This window comes from Cucurbita pepo, chromosome 5 (genome assembly GCF_057944985.1).
Source record: "Cucurbita pepo subsp. pepo isolate OVF chromosome 5, ASM5794498v1, whole genome shotgun sequence".
Classification (NCBI taxonomy): domain Eukaryota; kingdom Viridiplantae; phylum Streptophyta; class Magnoliopsida; order Cucurbitales; family Cucurbitaceae; genus Cucurbita; species Cucurbita pepo.
Window position 1 is genome coordinate 15,713,582 of NC_141802.1, and position 13,750 is coordinate 15,727,331.

Here is a 13,750-nt window from a genome sequence, read left to right on the forward strand (position 1 = left end):
AACTTTTCTTAAATAAATTTCGCAAAGAGATTCGGAGCATTCACATTGTAATCGATGATTTTTATCTTAACCAACTAAATTATATTCTAATTTGCAAAAGATAAAAAAAAAAAAAAAACATAATTATTCTGACATATTAAAAGTGGCATATAGTTTTCACAACTTAAATAAATTTTGTACGGTAAACGATATCGAATTTCAACACAAATGAGTATAAAGCAATATAAAAGGCATCTTTTTGGATATGTTTTTGATAATTAGTACTCGATATGAACGCATGATATATATTCGACAATAGAGAAAAAGAAAGAAAGATGATGCTATTCAAATTGCATAGCATTAATATCTGAAATCCAATTGGAACATAAAAAGATGAAATAAGAATGTATTCCCTTTCAATATATAGGCATCTCTTTCCTTACCTTTCTTTTTTTAGGTTTATTAAAATGTCAATCACCTTTCTTTATCCTAACTTTTTCATTTATAATATATGTTCTGATTCTCCAATTCCTATAATACTATAGTTTTCACCTTATATTCTCATTCATAATAACCACACACATAAATATGTTCAAATTTCATTACAATGAAATTTAACAACATTAAAATAAAAATTAAACTTTTTATAATACTAAGTCAAATGAAATATGTTATATACGATACTTCTAGAAGATAATATATTTATTTTAAAATGGAAAACCGTAAATTAATGTGGTAGTCAAATATGTACGAAATTTTTTTAAATTAATTAAAAAAAATTCCAATTTATAATTCTCCTTTAAAAAATATATACATATTCTTTTCTAACTTTTAAATTTTTTTAATAATATCCTTAAAAAAAACCGTTAAAACTAATAATATATATTTTTTTTTTTGTAGGAGTTTGTATGTTTAAGATCTAATAATATATTTTTTTGTCTTGCAAAAAAGAAAATAATAAGTAATATTCTTTTTTTTGTAATAGTATGACGTGTTAAACGAGAATAACTAAAAACTAGAAGCTTTTGGACAAAGTAACTTTACTTTAAGAAAAGCAACTTTCCTTTTATTTTATTATTTATTTATTAATTTATTTATATTAACTAGTATTATTTAAACACGTCATATATTTTTATTTACTACTTTATAAAAGATGAATGCGAATTTATGCTCCAATTAAGTAACTAATATATATTAATTGTCAATAAGAGTATAATTTTTAAATTTTACGAAATTTTTAATTTTCTCTATTTTAAAAATGTCTAATAAATTCTTAATTTTTATTTTATTTTTTTCGATAAATTCTTGCATATCCAATTTTATTAAGTATAATGGATGATTGACCTATTCATTATTGTATAAAAAATTAAAAATTTAATATTTTATAAAAAAAATTCAAATTTATGTTTAATATATTAGGAGTTAGGAGTTTAATAATAGAATGAAATTGGAAATTTAATAATATTTTTAGGAATAAATAAATATGATTAAAACATAAATTAATTGGTATAAATGGGATTGATGGTCACCTCCAAGAACTGGCTCCCATTGAACTGAAAAGCCCTTTAAAAACATCGCCACTTACTTACACTTTTCAGTTTCCAGTTTCCATCCAAAATAGAAGATGAAAAACAAAGGAAGAAGCGTACTAAGCTTATTCACAAGCTGTTCACCAAAGCGACAACTGAAACAAATTCCCTCATCCACCCAACCTAAACAGAGGTCCAAATCCATCTCCAACTCCTCAACCTCCTCGAAGCATGTCCGTGTTAACTTGGAGGAGATCAAATGGGTAAGCTCCAAATTATGTTAGGAATAACGACTCTCCACAGTGGTATGATATTGGATGCTCAAATGGCTTTGTTTTTTTTTTTTTGCTTCCCAAAAGACCTCATAATAATGCAGATGTATTTCTTACTTGTAAAAGGCGTTCGACAAATTTGACACGAACAAAGATGGGAAGATCTCGTTTGAGGAGTACAAGGCTGCGCATGGAGCGATGTCGGGAAGCAAAGAGATCTCCGATGCGGAGGCGGCGAAGTCGTTCGAGTTTGTGGATGCGGATGGAGATGGATTTGTGGAGTTGAAGGAGTTCGTGGAGTTGTACACGATGAGCGGCGGGGAGGTGAAGATGGGGGACGTACAAAGCGCTTTCAAAGTGTATGATTCTAATGGAGATGGCAAGATAAGCGCGGAGGAGGTGATGGAGATCATGAAGATATTGGGGGAGAGCACCACCCTGAAGGCCTGCCGCCAAATGGTGAAGGGTGTGGACAAGGATGGGGATGGCTTTATTGATATCGATGAGTTTTCGAGCCTCATGGGTACGTATTCGTTTAAGCATTAGGAGTCATAAGGCTGAGGCTATGCTATGGTTCAATGTTGGACAACGAAATTTTAAGCTTCAAATACTTATTATTGTAGTGATTACCTTCATGTTATCATGGGTACCTTAATGTTGGTTATGTGCCACTACTACAAGTAGTAATGAATAGTGTGGATGTGATGTCTATTGAATTTTCACTCTCGTTCTTTAAATATGCAGTTGGTAAAATATAATGAAAAAATGTATTATGAATATGAACATAATATAATTTTAACCACTAGAATTTTTAATGAATTTATATTTTTATAAATTTTTAAAAATTATATCTCTAATGTTATTGACATTTCATCAATATTCGAGCAAAGGTTCAAAAACTCGATAAAACTCTTCTTTTTAAAACATAAGTCATAGTGAGGGAAGACATAAAAAACACATATACAATAACATTACTTAAAATAATTCAGTTTATAATACAGAAGAAGATAGCAAGACTAGAATAAGCATACAATGTACTAACTACATGAAAATCAAAATGTGAACTCGAGTCTATTGATCTCCTATAGTTGCACGGCTTTGAAAATCTCTTGTCATCGATTTTTTATCAATTGTCATATGAAAAAGAGAGAGTAAAAAATGAATATAAAAATACTCAGCTAAATACCATATTTAAATACCATATCGAATCATAACTTATAGCTAAATACCATATCATAATTCTAAGCTCATGAAAAATACCCATAAGTTTAATAGCTCATCGAAGCTTCTAGTGGGTCTTGAATATAATAACCTATGGTTTTTTTTTCATGTTTGGACCCAACATGAGTCCTACGAGGTTCACCTAGGCTGACTCAAGTGATTATGATCAGGCGAATCATTGCCCTCATCTCGGTGTATTATCTAATCATAAGGTTCCTCATAACACATTTGCTCCTCAGAGTCTTGTAAGAAACTGAGGGGAACTAATTAGTAAAAATTAGTCCTTTACTAATGCATGAGTCGTGATCCTATCCTAGGTCGTGATCCTATATATCCTGATTTGTGAAGTAGAACTCATTCTTATTCAAAGCTAATGACCTATGGTAGGAATTATGGATAATTTTTTGATCAAAAAGATTAGTTATTGACTCATAAGTACTCATAAGGTCATGCCAAATTTTGGAAGGGAGTAACCCTTATGCTTCTAACTACTCGGTAAATATATGGTCTAACTCCCTCATGGGTAGGTTTACGACCTAAAGCCTTGTTGAGAGACCCTTGTTAGTTTCCACACATGAGATACAGAATAGACCTAAACTCAAAGCTCTACCCTATATGTATCATTTCGTGATTATTTTCGATATACATGTGGACTCCATCAATCGAGATAGGTTCACTATTAGAGTTAGCAAACTTTCCCTTATAGAGAAGTAACTTTGTCTACGGCGATACTAATAAGATGTCTAAATCAAGGCATAATAAACACTAAGCTAAACTCGGGTTTCCAAATGTGACGTTGTATTTAGCTTGTCTTTTTATAGGTAATCATGGTAGTTAACTCATTCTACCATATTCTAATCAATTGTAAAACAACCCCTACTACTAGCTTCTATTTCATAATACATGATTCAGATCACAACTCATCATTCATAAGGCAATCAACTAATGCTTTGGAATATGATTCCTTTGGGATGCTCTCTTCTGATCAAGGTTTCAATTCTATGGTATGTTCTATTTCAGCTTCATCACATGTCATGTCCTTTAAGCTTCATTATCTTGCTTAACAAGTATTGTTGGGTTGTCTTTATTACTTGATTCTTCACCACTGCTATTGTAATTGTCTGTACAAGTTGTGCCCACAATTTATACGTTGTTTTTGTGACAGCATCAGTAATTAAATGAATGATGGAAGAATCGTCTATTTGATCAACTGGGAACTTCACGGAATTTAAGAACATTGAATGTGGCTTTTTGATCGTGGTGGTCACGTTCAACAAGGAAAAGTTCTATGGAATAAGTGGTGGCTGGAGAAGACGAGTCGGCTTTTGTCGAAGGAGGTTAGAGGGCAGGCATAATGGAACTGTAGGGAAATCAAGCAATGACGACAAACCTACAGGTCGGTTTGAACCTGTAACACCCGAGCTTAGGAGGTTGAGGAGACGCGAGGCTCGAGTCGACGAAGAAGGAAACTATGCTCGAGATAGTTATAAGATAAGAAGAAGAAGAAAAAAAAAAAAAGACGGTTAAGGTCAACATAGGGACAAAATGGTCATTTTGCCCCTACTCTTATTTGATGGGTCCGAAAAGTTGAGTGAAAGAGAAAGAAAGAAGAAGTTAGGGCTTTGGAAGAGAAGAAGAGCAAAGAGGTCGGTCGCCTCGAATATGCAATTGGAGATTGAATCCAAGGCAAGAAATTTTGAATCAAGACTCCTCTGGGTGCTGAAGGAAGAGTTTACGTCGTGGATTCGCCAATTTCAACAAGAAAATCCGAGAACGAACAAGGTAAGGTTCTGAACTTCTCGTTTTGATTTTACCTAGAACTGAGGAGTTTCTTGAGTGATAGATCTGTAGTTTTTGAGTTATGTAACTAAAAGAGAATTCACAGGTTGATAAAATAGGCTATTATATTCACACCATCAGCCCAGAATGTCTTTGATAGTCCAAAATAAATCTTTAAGCTTCTTGTCCGCTTATTCAATGTTCTGTTCATTCTTTCTGCAACGCCATTTTGTTTTGCCTTACTAGGAACTGTTCTCATTAATCTAATTCTCTCAGCTACACAAAATGTTTTAAACTCTAACTTGTCGTACTTTCTTACATTGTCAGGCCTCAGGCATTTGACCTTCAAGCCGATCTGATTTTCAACTTTAGCTTTCCACTTCTTGAAGTTGACAAACACATATGACTTATGGTTCATGAAATAAATCTACACCATCCTACTGAAATCATCGATGAAGGTGACGTAGAACTTTGATCCGCCAAGTGATGGAACTAGAGATGACCCTCAAACGTCTGTATGGACCATGTCCAACCACACTTCAATTCTCTGTCAGCCTTTGTGAAGCTAACTCATTTCTATTTGCTCATAACGCAATTCTCACAATGACTCGTATCAACAGATTTCAGACCTTCCAAACTCGTTTCAGAGCCAGCATATTCATTCCTTTGACACTCATATGTCCAAGTCTATTGTGCCATAGACTTGAATTTGGAGCACTCTCAGCAACAACATTCATGTTCATACACCTTGCAGTGGTGTATAAGGTTCCAGAATTTGTGTCACGTCCTACCACCATAGCACCCTTCAAAATCTTCCACGAATTCTTCAACGTAGTTGTATAACCTATGCTGTCCAACTCACCAACAAAGATCAGGTTTTTCTTGAGACTTGGAATATATCTGACATCCTTTCATGTCCACAGATTTCCTACCGAATTTTTTTATGTAGACATCCTCTTTTCCTTCAATCTTCAAAATTTATGGCTTTTGACCCTCTTATCCACGTCACCTTTGATACTAACATTGTGACGAGTTATTTTTAAAAATTTAGGACATAAACTTGATAAGAGCATGTTTATTAAAATATAATTTCAAAAATGTATTTCAAAGTTCATAAATTTAGGGATTTACATGCTTAAAAACATGTGTGATGTAGTTTGCACTCAAAATTATAATGGGATTCTTACGAGTGTATAAGAAAATTCCGACCTAAGACATATTGATTTAGGTTGCAAACCAGTTGGTTGGTGTGCACAAAATGGAACCGACCTATTGTATGACAAACAAGTAAAGGAGGAGTACATGAATTAACCGAAACCACATCCGAATGACAGGGGTCCTGTGAATTTTCCTAGAAAGCATGTCAGTGAGGACAAAACATGCTGGAACGACCTGTATTGGTCTGTGGGGATAGTCTTCACTCTTAAGAAGAGAGAAGTAGGTGTCGGTAACGTGACCATGTCGCATGGGATGCAGGAGAAATGTCGGGGCCATCAGGTGCCGAATCTGGATTTCAAATCGTCGTTACTATGCGACAATCGCGTTAAAGGAGGGGTACATGAACGAACTGAGACTACCTTCCTTTTTGGTAGCTCAGTCATTGGAACTTCATAGTTAAGCGCGCATTTCTTTTTTATGGTTGGGTGACCTCTTGGAAGTTTTCCTGGATCCACGTGAGTGAGGACAAAATATACTTGAAGAACTCGTGTTGGTCTGTGGAGATAGTCTTCACTCTTAAGAAGCGAGGAATAGGTAACTTCTTATCAATTCTATTTCTAATTTATTCGACCTAGTTCATAAAAGAAATTTAAAAATAAAGGTTTGATGAAATGAATCGTCGACAGCAGGGTTCGAACCTGCGCGGGCAAAGCCCAACAGATTTCAAGTCTGTCTCCTTAACCACTCGGACATATCGACCATTCACTTGTTGGCATAAATTACGAATGTAAACGAAACACCCAACAAATTAATGATTTTACACCTAGGAAGCATGTCAGTGAGGACAAAACATGCTGGAACGACCTGTATTGGTCTGTGGGTATAGTCTTCACTCTTAAGAAGAGAGAAGTAGGTGTCGGTAACGTGACCATGTCGCATGGGATGCAGGAGAAATGTCGGGGCCATCAGGTGCCGAATTTGGATTTCAAATCGTCGTTACTATGCGACAATCGCGTTAAAGGAGGGGTACATGGACGAACTGAGACTACCTTCCTTTTTGGTAGCTCCAGTCATTGGAACTTCATAGTTAAGCGCGCATTTCTTTTTTATGGTTGGGTGACCTCTTGGAAGTTTTCCTAGGATCCACGTGAGTGAGGACAAAACATACTTGAAGAACGTGTGTTGGGCTGTGGAGATAGTCTTCACTCTTAAGAAGCGAGGAGTAGGTAACTTCTTATCGATTCTATTTCTAATTTATTTGACCTAGTTCATAAAAGAAATTTAAAAATAAAGGTTTGATGAAATGAATCGTCGACAGCAGGGTTCAAACCTGCGCGGGCAAAGCCCAACAGATTTCAAGTCTATCTCCTTAACCACTCGGACATATCAACCATTCGCTTGTTGGCATAAATTACGAATGTAAACGAAACACCCAACAAATTAATGATTTTACACCTAGGAAGCATGTCAGTGAGGACAAAACATGCTGGAACGACCTTTATTTGTCTGTGGGTATAGTCTTCACTCTTAAGAAGACAGAAGTAGGTGTCTGTAACGTGACCATGTCGCATTGATGCAGGAGAAATGTCTTGGCTATCAGGTGCCGAATCTGGATTTCAAATTGTCGTTACTATGCGACAATCGAGTTAAAGGTGGGTACATAAATTAACAGAAACCACATTCGATGAGAAGGGTCCTGAGGATAGGATAACTAAACTCATGTTGGTTTGTTGGGATAATCTTCACTCTAAAGAAGGGAAGAGTAGATAATGTAATCATGTCCCAGGGGATGCAAGGATGCAAGGGAATGTTGGGGCCATCAGGTGCCGAATCCTGACCCGAATCCTTTGACCAATTGAGTTATATTAGCTACTAACGGGTCGTGAAAAGTTCAGATCTTATTTATAGATTCTAAAGACTAAACAAAACTGATTAAACCAGCGAAAGGAATTGCTTAAAGATTTATTAAAACTTAGAAAGGACAATAAATAATTTTAACAACAAAGTAGAATACAAACCCTCTCTTCTCTCTTCCTTCTTCACTAAACCTTAACAGTCACCCTCTCATGACTGAAAATTAAATTAAAACCCTAATTAATTAAAGAGAAAACGACCAAATTAAAAGCTTTTGAACACAGAAATGAAATGAAATTAATATCTGTTCTTGGCTGGTTGATATTAATACTTGGATGCTTTGCCACACTTGATAGCATTGAGTGGAATGTCAGCCTCAGTATACAAACTCTTTTCATCATTCCATACCTTAAAGTACAATTGCTGACCCAAATAGTTTCTCCACCATACTGTAGACCTCATATTCCACATACCCTTGTTGTCTAATGACACCAATATTGCAGTCCAAGACCTTGGATATACCTGTCCAAACATAACCCCAATCAATCTCTTCTTTATATAAATTTTATTTTATAATATTCTATTTAGTTCGATAATTTATAGGATACGTGAATCTCTACAATTCATGTTGTAGATTCAAATCCTTATCGAGCATGATTTGATTTTCGATACTATTCTATTAACTTGACCTCTTAATAAAACGAGAAAAGTAAATAAAAAAAGATATATATATATATATATATATATATATATATATATATATATATATATATATTAATTAACTAATCCATGCTCTCCAATCAAATAAATGATGTGTGCAAGCTAAAATTAGTGTCTTGAGATACCATCCACTCAATTATAATGTTTTCTCATGTAACGACCCTAAATTTCTACATACTCAGAGTCACTACTACGTCTCATGTTCATCTCTAATGTGAGAATATAACTCTTAAAAATGAATATTATTTAAAGATAAACTTCGAAAAACGTTTAAAACAACCTCTTCTCTTGAAAACACAATCATGGTCTTACGTGCTTAAATACGAAATACTGAAATTTAGAGAAAATAAAAACAATACAACATTATTTAAAACAATGAGATGCATAACAACCTATTCTAATCTAAACCTACAAATTTAAATATGAATCTACAATGAAATAAATGACATGGGCAAGTTAAAATTACCTGAACAGTGTGTCTTGAGATACCATCCACTAAATTATAGCGTTTTCTCATGTTATATGTCCAAACACCCGAACCATATCTAAAAAAATATAAACATAAAGGTCATGAGTTATGATCATTTTAATTTTAATTTTCCATATTTGAAAATTTCTAAAAACTAAAAAATATATATATATATTTTTAAAAATTTACGAAAAAAAAAAAAAAAACAATAAAAACAACATACCCAACAACGTAGAAACTGGTTCCATCAAAATGCCAAGATTGGACAGTGCTTTCTTTGTTTTGGAACACAATTTCCACAAAATCATGAAGAGTAATATTAACAACCGAGACACCAAGCATCGCAGGTCGAGAAGTTGGGGTATCGGTGAAGGTATTGATATCAAAAACGCCAGGGATTTTGAACCAATCAGCCAACTTTAATGGCGTTGGTGGATCAACATAAGACACATTGTTAACCGCACAACGAAGAGCTCCTTTTATCTTTGTCAATGAGTTCTCTATTATCAGCCTCCTCACCACCGTTATGTTCCCATAATGGAACGACCCTTGTGGGTTTGGCCTTGCTGCATTTGCCGTCAAATTTAGCCTGTTCAATTCCAAACAAAATCAACCCCATTTGTGTAACCAAATGATGATAGCGTTTAGAAAAATATGGGATGTTAAAACCTTATAGTCCGCGCTTGTTTCATGGACCAATGAAGGTGGTAGGTTGGTCCAATGGGCAAAGGCTTGGAAGGAGGAGTAGTAGAGCCTTCATATTTAAGGATTCCAATGGCATTCAGAATTGGCTTTGTGAAACGAGTAGAAGCCACAAAGTAATAGCTCTTGGATGCTAAGTTCTTGAGAGACACTAAAACAGCGGCGGATTGGCCTGGATGAATGTCCAATGACTCGTATGTCTCTTGCATGGTGTGTGCTCCTTCAACCTCCACGAGTGTCATTAAATGTCCTTGAATTCTGAAGTTTATTGATGTTGCTATCCCAACATTTGATATCCTTAACTTGTATGTTAGCCCTACAAAAACATAAAGTTTAGTACTTTAACAACGTCTCTAAGGTTTAACAAGTGCAACTCTTTGGATGTTACCTTTTTTAAGAACTAGTGTTGTACTCGACTTTCCATTTATGAGAAGACCGTTAGGTAGAGGGAGCTGAACTCCGGATTCCAATTTCTTACGTAACGTCTACATGATATGATATAACAGATAGTTCAAATGTTTAATTTTTCATTGTTAAGTTTATAATTTAATATTTTTGTAGATGAAATGTAAATCGAGAAGGAAATTACCTTATGGTCGGTGTTGTACCAATCGCCGATCAGAAGGTCGAGCTCGCCATTGGGAATAGGGTAAGGAGTTGTTATGACACTTCTAGGTTGGATCACAAAGGCTCCGAAGCCACCGGCTGCCCTTTGGAAGTTGATGGAAGGAAAGTATGTGAAGGTTCCAATTTGATCCTTAACTTGGAATTTGTATGTCCAATTCGAGTTTGGAGGGATTGGACAATTGGTTCCTAGCACTCCATCTTGCCACGATGTTCTCCTTTGCTTGATTCCACTCCTAAATTTATCGACATTATTAATTATTTATAATAGGATAAGTTCGATAATAATATGAGAAATTGAATCTCAAAGAGATGAACGTGACACGACTAATAATAATCCTAGATTCACGTGCAAATATTTGATATCATAAATAACAATGTTTTAAACACTAACCATGTAAAGAGGAAAGGCTCATCGAGCTTGTTAATGACATTTACAATTATGTTGTCATTTGTCTCACACTCGATCCTTGGGGCTGGAAATTGCCCGTTCACAAGAATTACCTATACAAAAGAGATAAATGAGAATATATATAGAGAGAGAGGAATAGAGGAAGGTTGAGAATGAAACCTTTTGTTGAACACCAAGGGGAGCACGTGTGCCGTACGTGATTTGAAATGTGAAATATCTATACGGGTCTTCTGCATTCACCCAATACGTATTCAAAGTGCAACAAACCAATATAATCCCCAAGATCAAATTTACCAAATTGCCCTCCCTCATTTTCGATATTCCCCTGCCACAAGCTTCACACAACACAAACTAATTAGTTTTCAACACTCCAACCAAATCAAATCCAATATTTAAGAGTACTCTAAAAAGTTAGAACGTAAAATTCTGTCTCTTATTTTCAGGCTCTACAGGAGAAAAAAAAGCTTGAAGACTCGAAGACTCGAAGACGAATAACGAGCGATAGCGGAAGACGGAGAAAAGAAAACGATACCTAGAGAACGAGAGAGAGAGGAAAGATGGAGAGGAAGAAGTGAAGGGATGAGTAGAGAATGGTTATATTATTTATGGAAAAAGGAAGGGTTTATGGAGAAGAGTGTAGAGTGTAGAGTTTGGTTTAAGGAATGAGCAGAACCCTCACGAGCTCATACATTTGTAACCGGCGGATTTCATGCTTCTTAATTACCTCTTATTTGCATACATACCCTTATATTATCTTTCACCTTCTACTTTCTTTTTTTTTCTTTTTTCAAAATTTATAAACATAATTAAGATATTATTAATTAAACATAATATTGTTTATATAAATATGCATTTGTGTGAGATCCAAAACATATTAATTAAAGAGTGAAAATGAAGTTGGTAATGCATGGATTACAAGCGAAGTGAGTGGCTACTGGATATGTCGGTGGCCCAGTTGGGTGGGGCTGCTACAAAGCTAAGCAAGCAGCCAACGGGATTGGCGCAGCCGGGGAGGGATCCTCATTAATTATTGCACATACCTTAATCACATAAACAAATATTATAAATATTCTCTTTAAAAAGAAAAAAATTGCTCATAAATTATTGGTTCACTCTTCACTCTCCTCTGTTCAAGGTTAACTCTAATTTGGTCTTTGTTGATATTAAAATATACCATTTGGTGTCATCATAATTATTACGAATGATTTGATTCAGTTCGTTCATGTGAGCACATGTGAGCGAGATATTATATACAATGAGTTTGTATAAGATTAGGTCACGAAATATTTAATCTCTTTGTATAAATTAGTTAATTGAGAATATTGATATTTCATAAGATGATCATATGTGACTCAGTCTTTGAGTGAGTTGTAAACTTTGCGACTTGTCCTTTTATTTGCATGGATGAAAATGATTTTTAGAGCCAATTTAATATATTTATCATTTTGAAAACTTGACTGAATAGAGAGTTAGAAACATAATTTTACGAGATGAAATTCACTTATTCCCATATAGAATAGTAGAAGAGTAATTCTCGAGTGTTGAGTTCAAAACTTGAATAGAGAGACTTTTTCCTCTCATTGGCCCGAGAGCAACTTAGTTCATGATTGAATCATAAATAAATTATTCATCAAAGAATTAGTAGTATTTTCAGTAAAAGATATAATACAAAAGTAAAACGGATTTTTGACCCAACTGTAATTATGAATGATGACTTGCATGTAATGATTATATCAATGGTCTCTTGTCTTTCTTCGCTTTGTAATTATAGTTGGTCTCAATCTCCCCCATTCAGCGGAGGTGCTTGTTTGGGTCTCTCCCCAACATTTGGGTGACCATGGACAAGAGTCTTTGCGGGTACCTAACTTTCAACAAGTCATTTAGCTATTTGTGAAATTCAATTAGCTCAGTTAAGTCGTGTGATACATATTTTTAGTAGGCGATCTCGCCCCCCACATAAAATCAATTTCGTGATCTATATGCCCTGGTGGAGATAAATCCTTTGTTTGACTTTGTAGTCTTTTGTAGAGAGGCTTATGTTCGAGTTAACTCATTCGAGCTCCCCTCGTCAACTATAACAATGGCAACGAGAGTAAGTTCATCAGGGCTAAGATCCCTTCTCAACTATATTGATAACATCATCTTCATTCTTTTTGGTTGACTAGTGTTAGTTTGAATGATTGTTGGGTTAAACCTCGTTACTACTGAGCATTTTGCTAGAGGCATGGGAATGACTTTGTGTTCCAGCATAATATTCATCCCTAACATAATGTCAAAGTCATCCATTTTGACAATCACAAAGTCAGTTTGTCCACTCCAAGTCTCTAGCTTAATCGATGTTCTCTTTGCAACTCCTAAGACAAGTAGGGTTGTTGAATTGATGTCTTTTATCTATCATTTATCTCGATGTTAAAGATTCTCAAGCGTTCACTTTAGTTTCCGTCAAGAAGTTGCGGGTGGCTTAAAGTCAACTATAGTATTCTTGGCCGCTCTATGGTTAACCCAGGTCTCGACATACATAATATCGCTTTCCACTAGCTCTTCTATCTTTTCCACTCTCTTCTAAAGAGTAGACAAGTGCTTTAGTGCCTTCATGCGGGGGTGTTCAATGGTTTCAACTAGCGGTGTTTCAACTTTCACTGTCTCATACTCAACTTCTGAGTTCATTCAAAATTTCGCTTGGAAGGCATAGAGTGATGCCTTTTTGGGCATTCAGTTTCTTGGTGGCCCCCTTTGCATATGAAGCAAGACAAGGGGCCTTGATTGTGATTGTTCTAGCTGTGAGGTCTTCACGATAGAGTTCTACTGTATTGGGAGGACTTGCATGCTCCTCCTCTGCCTTCAAGTCTATCGCTTCCCACCCTTTGGAGTTAGGTTGATAATTTTTATTACACCCCACCTTGGGTTTGATCACAACTAAAGTCAAACAGTCGTATGACTGTAGCATAGGCCGTGGAAAGGTCATGGACTCTTTGTTCATAGAGTTTGATCTTCACCTACTACTTCAGCACCTCAACAAAATTGAAGACCT

The 13,750-nt window shown here is 35.2% G+C and overlaps 2 protein-coding genes and 2 non-coding genes across 5 annotated transcripts; 1 reads left to right on the forward strand and 3 right to left on the reverse strand.

Annotated features, from left to right (window-relative positions):
* The first annotated feature begins 1,509 nt into the window (after positions 1-1,509).
* Positions 1,510-2,502, forward strand: LOC111794731 (calcium-binding protein CML37). Its single transcript, XM_023676856.2, has 2 exons — positions 1,510-1,771; positions 1,907-2,502. The coding sequence occupies exons 1-2, from the start codon at positions 1,604-1,606 to the stop codon at positions 2,324-2,326; spliced, it is 588 nt and encodes a 195-aa protein (XP_023532624.1). The 5' UTR covers positions 1,510-1,603; the 3' UTR covers positions 2,327-2,502.
* Positions 2,503-6,615: 4,113 nt separating this feature from the next.
* TRNAS-UGA (transfer RNA serine (anticodon UGA)) lies at positions 6,616-6,697 on the reverse strand. Its single transcript has one exon. It is a non-coding gene; the product is annotated as a tRNA-Ser (tRNA).
* A 550-nt stretch (positions 6,698-7,247) lies between these two features.
* On the reverse strand, positions 7,248-7,329 carry TRNAS-UGA (transfer RNA serine (anticodon UGA)). Its single transcript has one exon. It is a non-coding gene; the product is annotated as a tRNA-Ser (tRNA).
* Positions 7,330-7,863: 534 nt separating this feature from the next.
* LOC111796142 (protein SKU5 SIMILAR 14-like) lies at positions 7,864-11,366 on the reverse strand. 2 transcript variants are annotated; one of them, XM_087124236.1, is made up of 9 exons: positions 11,252-11,366; positions 10,879-11,054; positions 10,702-10,811; positions 10,273-10,543; positions 10,072-10,168; positions 9,651-9,999; positions 9,205-9,570; positions 8,979-9,057; positions 7,865-8,314 (listed from the first exon to the last, which is right to left on the reverse strand). In XM_087124236.1, the coding sequence occupies exons 2-9, from the start codon at positions 11,029-11,031 to the stop codon at positions 8,117-8,119; spliced, it is 1,623 nt and encodes a 540-aa protein (XP_086980362.1). In that variant the 5' UTR covers positions 11,032-11,054; positions 11,252-11,366; the 3' UTR covers positions 7,865-8,116. The 2 variants fall into 2 exon arrangements, with proteins under 2 accessions (XP_023534618.2, XP_086980362.1); XM_023678850.2 differs by lacking the exon at positions 11,252-11,366 and having other exon boundaries at positions 7,864-8,314.
* Positions 11,367-13,750: the final 2,384 nt, after the last annotated feature.

Coding starts and splice junctions, on each gene's coding strand:
- LOC111796142 (XM_023678850.2), bottom strand. CDS start 11,031: ATGAGGGAGGGCAATTTGGTAAATTTGATCTTGGGGATTATATTGGTT. Junction 10,169..10,272: donor GGTACAACACCGACCATAAG/GTAATTTCCTTC, acceptor CATATCATGTAG/ACGTTACGTAAGAAATTGGA. Junction 10,000..10,071: donor AACACTAGTTCTTAAAAAAG/GTAACATCCAAA, acceptor ATGTTTTTGTAG/GGCTAACATACAAGTTAAGG.
- LOC111794731 (XM_023676856.2), top strand. CDS start 1,604: ATGAAAAACAAAGGAAGAAGCGTACTAAGCTTATTCACAAGCTGTTCA. Junction 1,772..1,906: donor ACTTGGAGGAGATCAAATGG/GTAAGCTCCAAA, acceptor TACTTGTAAAAG/GCGTTCGACAAATTTGACAC.